The 9,263-nt window shown below is 45.7% G+C and overlaps 1 protein-coding gene across 1 annotated transcript in view; it reads right to left on the reverse strand.

Annotated features, from left to right (window-relative positions):
* Positions 1–8,932, reverse strand: part of LOC311345284 (transcription factor COE3) — a gene marked incomplete at both ends in the record, with an annotated part of 17,719 nt that extends 8,787 nt beyond the window's left edge. Inside the window, one exon of the mRNA XM_084469645.1 lies at positions 8,799–8,932. Within this exon, the coding sequence (XP_084325771.1) occupies positions 8,799–8,932 (134 nt within the window). The remainder of the gene's footprint in view (positions 1–8,798) is intronic.
* Between the last annotated feature and the right edge of the window lie 331 nt (positions 8,933–9,263).

The raw sequence follows: 9,263 nt of genomic DNA on the forward strand, positions 1-9,263 counted from the left end.
TGTGTGTGTGTGTGTGTGTGTGTGTGTGTGTGTGTGTGTGTGTGTGTGTGTGTGTGTGTGTGTGTATGCATGCGTGCGTGCGTGCAAGTGTGTGTGTGTGTGTGTGTGTGTGTGTGTGTGTGTGTGTGTGTGGGGGGGGGGGGTGAGTGTGTGTGTGTGTGTGTGTGTGTGCACGTGTACGCATGCGTGTTTGTGTGTGTGTGTGCGTGTGTAAAAGCAAGGGGAGATAAAGAATGAGGCTGTGTTTCTGTTCTTCCGCTCTCCTCATTCACTTCTCTCTCTTTCTCTCATCTCATTCATTTTTACTTCCTCTCCATCTACCTCTCCCTCTCTTCATCAATCTTCTTCTGTCTCTCTCTCTCTCTCTCTCTCTCTGTCACTCACTCCCTCCCTACCCTCTCTCTCTCATCACACACCCCAATCAACCAACACTAAAACATCACCACATCCAGTGCACCACAAAGCTCCTCTCTCCAGCTTCAACCTCAAGGCTTCTTTGTAGCCTTTATTTGCAATTCATCTCAATTAGAAACATTAATTGAGATGCATTTGCGACATTTTGCTACAAATGGTATATTCGGCTTTCAGAACATGAATTCAACACTGATATAAAATGTATGTATTTATGTATGTATGTATGTATTTATTTTTCTGTCTGTAATTTTGTAAATAAGATTCAGTATAAATCACTAATTTTTCTTTTAACAATCTCATCACGTTGGGTCATGGAAAGCAGGGGGTTGTTGAATGAATGAACGGTATGTAATGAACAATTTTAACAAAGTCAACCAAAATCCTCCTCCATTGTTTTTTTCAGGATAAAAGAGTAAAATTGCATTTTTAAATACTTTATTTTCTTGAAACTGAGGAAGTAACAGCACTAATTATAGTAAATACAGTACATCCTAGAGAATCAGCAGGGAGCCTGCCCAAATGTTGTGAATTCAATTGTAAATTTATATTGTAAAATGGTGCTCTGATTGTTAAATAATAAAATCTTATATTTATCAAACGCATTGTGATTGCACCACACTTAAAGATTAGGCTCCATGTTAACAGTTAAGTGTTTACAATCGTCAGAAAAAATATGCCTTTAAACACAAAACACACAAGCACACACACACACACATACACACACACACACACACACCAACAGACACACACAAACAGCGCTCTTTGTAATTTCGACCATTTGTAGTCTCCTATAGCCCCTTAGACTAAAGACTAATTTGTTGGTAATTGCAGCATGACAAGAACAGCCATTTCGCCATTGAACCAATGTTTCCCCAAGCTAGCTGGGCTAATTAGGAATGACACACACTATTAAAGAGCACAAATGAAAATCACTCTCCGCTTTCATTCCCCCGCTCACACACTGGGAGCTGCTGCCTCCATCAAACCCAACACACATTTGCACCTACACACACTGGCAGACACAGACACAACCACACACACACACACACACACACACACACACACACACACACACACACAGGCAGACACCATGCACTAACACACCCAGGCAGACAAACACACCCACCAAAGCATACAACCACGCACACCTAGAAGCACACAAATCACACACATGCACACACACAGGCAGATACACACAAAAATGAATTAAGTAGCACATACAAAAAATATGGATTGAAATGATCGCGTCTTCACTGTTTTTCTCTGCAATGGATGGTGAAGCATGTTTCACTTTGGATTGTGAAGGGTCATTTACAGTGGATGTTGACGCGTGTGACAGTGGAGGGGAATGGTGTTTCACAACGGATTGGGAGGCATGTTTTACAGTGGAATGGTAAGCGTGTTTGCCATTGGATTCTGAAGCGGATTTGACAGTGAAATGTGAAGCGTGTTTGACATTGGTTTCTGAAGCGGATTTGACAGTGAAATGTGAAGCGTGTTTGACATTGGATTGGGAGGCATGTTTTACAGTGGAATATGAAGCGTGTTTGACATTGAATTCTGAAGCGGATTTGACAGTGGGTGGTGAAGCATGTGTCACAGTGGATGGTGAAGTGTGCTTTACACTGGACGGTGAAGTGTGCTTTACACTGGACGGTGAAGTGTGTTTTACACTGGACGGTAACGTGTGTTTTACACTGGATGGTAACGTGTGTTTTACACTGGACGGTAACGTGTGTTTTACACTGGACGGTAACGTGTGTTTTACACTGGATGGTAACGTGTGTTTTACAGTGGACGGTGAAGTGTGTTTTACACTGGACGGTGAAGTGTGTTTTACACTGGACGGTAACGTGTGTTTTACACTGGATGGTAACGTGTGTTTTACACTGGACGGTGAAGTGTGTTTTACACTGGACGGTAACGTGTGTTTTACACTGGATGGTAACGTGTGTTTTACACTGGACGGTGAAGTGTGTTTTACACTGGATGGTAACATGTGTTTTACACTGGACGGTGAAGTGTGTTTTACACTGGACGGTAACGTGTGTTTTACACTGGACGGTGAAGTGTGTTTTACACTGGACGGTGAAGTGTGTTTTACACTGGACGGTAACGTGTGTTTTACACTGGACGGTAACGTGTGTTTTACAGTGCACATGAACACGGTCTGTAGTGTGTGCTGAGAGAGGCGCAGCTGCGGCAGATCCCCAACCCTGGGCTCTGGCTCATCCTCATCCTCTTCCTCCAAACACATTATTTACTCACACCTCTGCTGTCAGAACAGCACACAAAAGCAAACACACACATATGCACACACGTGTTTGGACTGGGAGTCTACAACCGATACCCACCGAGAGAAATACGCATCACACACACACACACACACACACACACACACACACACACATTTCACAGAAACATATGTAGAGTAGTGTTCGTCTGTTTGTTTGACTCCGTCTACAAGGACGTAAACACACATGAATGCGGTTCTAACGCTGGCACGTAATGCAGACCCAAATGCACACACAGGTTTACAATCACACACAAACGCCCACACACAGACACACATAAAGACACACATAGACAAACGCACGCCGATGTAGGCCTATATATATATATTACACACACACACACACACACACACACCTGTACATATGCACACAGAAACACACCTATAAATACACACACACAGACACACACACACACACACCTATAAATACACAGCCACACGCAGACCTCCTGCCCGGCCGTGACTGAGGCTATTACCCGAGTCACCTGTGCTCTCTAACGGGGTCACAGAGAGGCTGGTCTGCGCTCACACACAGACCCTTAATTATTTACACGGCGGGAGAAGCCGGCATCTGGCCCCGCAGCCCAACACTTGGTTCTGATTATCTCCAGAGGGGCTGTGCGGAGAGGGGCCCCCCCCCCACCTATGGGGCCCCGCCAGCGAAACCAGACACAAAAGCCGAATTTTAGGGCCCGCGCCGGATTTATGGGAGCGAATCGACAGCAGGGAGAGCGGGCGGTGACACGGGGTCCCGCCACCGAGGGTAAGCGGTCTGGTCCACAGTTAATAGTCCGCTCCACAGTTTACAGTCTGGTCCATGGTTCACCGTCTGGTCTAGGGTTTAAAGTCTGGTCCATGGTTCACCGTCTGGTCTAGGGTTTAAAGTCTGGTCCATGGTTCACCGTCTGGTCTAGGGTTTAAAGTCTGGTCCATGGTTCACCGTCTGGTCTAGGGTTTAAAGTCTGGTCCATGGTTCACCGTCTGGTCTAGGGTTTAAAGTCTGGTCCATGGTTCACCGTCTGGTCTACGGTTTAAAGTCTGGTCCATGGTTCACCGTCTGGTCTACGGTTTAAAGTCTGGTCTATGGTTCACTGTCTGGTCTAGGGTTTATAGTCTGGTCCATGGTTCACCGTCTGGTCTAGGGTTTATAGTCCGGTCCACAGTTTATAGTCCAGTCTACGATTCTATAGTTCTGGGTTCTGGTTGGGTGAGGTATGTATTTCTATTTCAATATAGCTGAAGATCTCCTGAGCGTGCTGGAGGGCTGTGTGTGTGTGTGTGTGTGTGTGTGTGTGTGTGTGTGTGTGTGTGTGTGTGTGTGAGTTTGCTACTTGAGAAGTCAGAACCACCCCCCCCTCCTCCTTGCGATCAGAACATCTCCAATGACCTCTTCATCATCCTCTCTCTCTCTCGTTCTCTCCCCCTCTATCCTCCTCAAACTCTCTCTCTCTCTCTCTCTCTCTCTCTCTCTCTCTCTCTCTCTCTCTCTCTCTCTCTAAGCCGTCGTTCACACTGCACGCGTCCGCCGACGGACAACGGAGGGCGTGTCTGACGTGCGGGGGACGCGACCTGATTGGCCGACGGATCCGTCGCTGCCTGAAAAGTTGAAAAATTTCTCAACTTTTTTGACGCAACGGCAACGGAGCCGACGGAAACGGACGGACCCACAATGCATTTCGAGAGCGCCCCGCGCAAAGTCAACGAGATCCGTGGACGGACGGCGTGCGGTGAGTGAAGGGGCGTGGCCTCCCTCGCCACGGTGGTCCTCGCCGGGCGCCGTGCCCACGGTGGACCGGACCGGGCGCCGTGCCCAGGCGCGTTGAGGAGGGGGAGGATTGAGTCAGTGACGAATCACTCTGGTTAGCTATCGCTCACCCTGACCCCGCCGACACACATACACACACACACACACACACACACACACACACATTACACACTCACACACACACACACATTACACACTCACATCTCACACACACTAAGCAGCACCCTGGGTTTTTCCAGGGGGTGATTGACTCAACGGATCAGGGGAAATCTCACCGGTTCAGAACCGCCAGTCCACTCAGTTAGACACGGGGATCACACACACACACACACACACACACACACGCATACGCATACGCACACACACACACACACACACACACACACACACACACACACACACACACACACACACACACACACGGACGGACGGACGCGCACACACACACACACACACACACACACACACACACATACGCACACACACACACACACACACACAAGTGCACACACATGGACACGCACACAAGCACACACACACACACACACCCCCACACATACACAGATGCACACACACACACACACACACACACACACACACACACACACACATTCATAAACACCGAGGTAAAACCACGTACCCGTACACCCGCATGCACACATTTAAACAAACATACTGAAACAAACGTACACTATACATGCTGAACACATAGACACAGGTTAAAACCTACACACACACACACACGCTGATACTGAAACACACACAAACACACGCCCAAAACACACTGACCTAATAAAATGAACACACATAAAGACACTAAGACACACACTAAACAAAAAAACAAGACAAAACATAAACAGGCACACCGCACCCAAACTGTCACAAAAATAAACACAAAAAATGAACACACTAGAAGCACACAAGAAGCACACAAACACACACCATCAAATGCCCACACACACACACACACACACACACACACACACACACACACACTCAAACCCTCTCCCTTTCGCTCACCTGTATGCATGAATGGCAACACACACGGATGATATTAGAACAACACTAATCATCTGGGAATAGAGTCCCTTGTACAAGTGAACTTATTTTGAAAACAACCATTTAGAATCATGCTTGTTATCGTATCGTTGAGAGGCAAACAACCCATCAGCTGGCTCACACTCACATGCAAACACACACACCAAACACACACACACACACACACACACACACACACAAATAGGATTCGGTTTGGACTGGAACCGACCTGGACCCCCAGTGGACGAGCCCCTGCATGCGTTAATGAACGCTTTCTCTCTCTCTCTCTCTTTCTCTCTTTCTCTCTCTCTCTCTCTCTCTCTCCCTCTCTCACTCTCTCTATCTGTCACCCAGAGGCTGGGGTGGCAGTTGGACAGGGCTACCTCTGACTTCAACTGCACACATACACACATTTCGGGCTAAATAATTGCTAACTTTGTACACAGCTAAATATGAATTGAACTATCATTATCCAAGAACAACTGTGCCCTGAAGTCCCCAGTTCGATTACCACGGCAACACGACACTTCTCGGCACACAAACACTTTGGATGGTGACATACAGACGTGAGAGTTTGTGGCATGTGTTTGTGTGTGTTTGTTGAGTGTGCCGTTTCTGTCCATATCATGGAATGTGAGCTGACAGAAGTTTTCCATTCACTTGACAGTATATGAATATTCAGTGAATGTATGTCTACTCTATAATTGAACTGGAGTAATTCTTGTGCATGTTTATTTATATAAGACATGCTGGGGGTGTATAGGAATATAGCAGGGTGACAGCAGGGACAAAGTGTTTAAAAAACATATTTTGTCAAAAGGACTGTACGATTTTCCTTAAGAATTATTTAAAGTGAAATCTGATCACCCAGGAATTACCATAATTGTACATTTTCTTGAAATTAATTGTAGCTAAACAGTGTTTAGCTACACACGATTATTGTGCTGAAACTAGCACAATAATCGTCCCCTGGATCTGCAGATTTATATTATATATATTTATATTATTATGTGCATAGGCTACCTGTAACATCTGGTCTAATGTTGATGTGGATGTTAGTGTTTATCATGGACAGATTGCGCACAATAATATGCTTTGCGATTACATTTTCATTCCACTATTTTGTATCAGTTTTATAATATTGATCACTTGTCATCGGAATCGTGTTATGATGAATTCTGAAGGATTTGGCAAGAAGTCGACATTAGTTGATGATTTAATGTTTAGCGTTTCTTTGCAGCTCTGGAAAGATTTAACACAATTTGAACGCAATAACAAGATTTGAACGCAATTAAATTAATATTGCTGTGGGCAACATTTGTGGTCAGGAAGATCACTTAAATCTAATATACAAGTTTCGTTCTCAAAAAATATGTTAATAAAAAATTACACATTTTTAATACACACACCAGGGTATGTGTCATAACGCCACGGACATAGAACGTGTTGGCCATTGTCCGTAAATCGTGACTTTTATTTATTCTGTATTTATTCTACACACGTTCAAGTGTGTATTAATAACAGAAGCAGCGGATAGGCCAGGGAAATCTAGTGTTTACTTTGAATTTAGTAACGTTTCTAAAAGCAAATGCACGCGAAAGGTTATCGCCTGCGCGCGCAAATGCGCTCCAACAGGAGCGAGCGGGACTTGTCAACCACGCCGTTTATCGGCGTTGAACTCTCGGCAGGGTGGCAGCCGGAGCACCGCTGCGCGTCAGAGCGCGCACCGCACCGATTCATCTTTCCGGGGTCCCGGAAAGTGTTTTTGCGGTATGAATGCTGTGCTCCTCTTCTTCTAAACAGATGTTGAAGTGCGGTTGTTCTGTTAACGTTTAAAGCGATTTGATAGGGATTCATGTAAGTAAGGGAAAACAGGGTTGTATTGCAAAAAACGCCATAGGCCTATATTAGTAAGGACTGCATGAATTCACCGAAAAAAGTACATATTTTGTTTTGTTCTATTTTTTAAGAGTTTTTGTGTGCAATGTCTACAGTATTATGTCTACAATGTTATGCACTTTAAGGTTATGGGCCATAACAAAAAAAAAAACTCAAAATAAACGTGTTATTATTTACGCAAAAATGTATTAAAACTACAATAAATTAAACTTGCAATTAAAATCATTAGATTAAGTTAAATTCGTAGGAAGCCAGTAATGTTTGGACCATTTGTCACAAATATATAGGAATCTGTTTTAAATCCATTATGTAACAGTGAGTGTTAAAAGTGATTTAATTTTAATTGTGTCTTTGTTTGTTGACTATTCAATTCCAACCCTTGAACCATTGATAGTTTGAGCGGCCAACAATCATAACTGAGCAGTGTTTGAATTTAATTACTGTTCTCTCTCCCCCTATAAGAGAACCACGTTTTTTTGGTTTTTTTTTTAAAGTCTATTTTAACCTTGTATTCTCCCACCAGTGTAACTGACACGCTAAAACTCAGAAGCTTTTTTATCCTCTAAAAGTGTTCCTCGTTTGATTGGAGCAGGGACTCGAGCTGCAGACAGGGGGTTTCGTACCCACTGGAGACCCGAGCAGCGGAAAACTCCATGCCTCTGCAAAGTCCGACAGTATTGTTACTTTGATTTGTACAAATCAATAGGCCTATAATTATCGCGCGTCTTGGCCAACTCCGTGTTTGTGGAATATTGTCCAAGTCTGTCTGTGGCACGCACTGATTTTTTTTATATATATATATTTTTGCGAAGACAAGCGAACACACTTGGTGCACGTGAAAAGATGTAATGAGGGAACTCTCCCTCTCCCACGAGCGCATCTTCTCTACGCGCTCTACTTTGAGCGCATTGATTTCACGCGGTACGGGGAATTATTTCTCATGCAGAAACACGCCTCACACACACACACGGAACTTAAGTTAAACGGGAAAGCGAGGGGTTCTTGCCATCGTCTGTGACAGACCGGCCGTCAACTCTTAACACCCACAACTCTGTGCGCGCTCAGCCCCGGTGTCTCTCACGTCGCCGCCGGTCCACACCGGGCAAGTTCACACGAGACAAACACAACGTCAAAAAAACACACGTCAACTCCAATCATAGTTATCGTATGTAAACAACCCCGATTCTTCTTTTTTTTGTAATCGTTAAACCTTTTTGCGTCTGTCCCGGTAGGACCGACTAACCAAACCCCAAAACGAGCAGCCCACTGATTTGTTTAGTGGCTCTTCCACCTTTGGTGGGTGGGTGGGGGGGTAGTCCTGTCCTGTTGTGTCACATTATCACGACTTAGTTCGCGGCTCGACTCTACCCCCTGACTCGGTATATTTACCTCTGGGCGGCTGTGTTGGCGTCCAAAATCCCCGCGCTCTGCATCCACGAGCGGACCGGCGTCATGCCGCTGGTGAGCGGCTCCTCTTTCATGGTCAGGGCTCCCCGCGGGAGGCTGTCCTGGATGGAGAACATCAAAAGGCGGTCTTCTGGGAAGGCTCGCTCTTCACACCGAAATAATCCTTGCCTGCGCGGAAAACACTCGAGGAAAAAAAGGCAAGGGGGCCACCTGGATTAACTGCGGACCGGAGTGGGGGGACGCGACTTTCCCCGAAGTGCAACAAGGAGGGGGGGGGGGACGCCGGTGTGCAAGGTCCTTATCCAGAAGACGAGTGCCGCGGTATCCCTGTGGGGGTTTTCCGCCTTGTTTTTAAATTCCAGACCGCGGTGCAGATCGCTCGGGCTTTTAGCCGCGGTCTCTCTGGTTGAATAAGGGTGGAGAGAGGGCGAGTGTTGTTAGAACAGT

This window comes from Micromesistius poutassou, assembly GCF_964030765.1.
Source record: "Micromesistius poutassou genome assembly, chromosome: 6".
Lineage (NCBI taxonomy): Eukaryota > Metazoa > Chordata > Actinopteri > Gadiformes > Gadidae > Micromesistius > Micromesistius poutassou.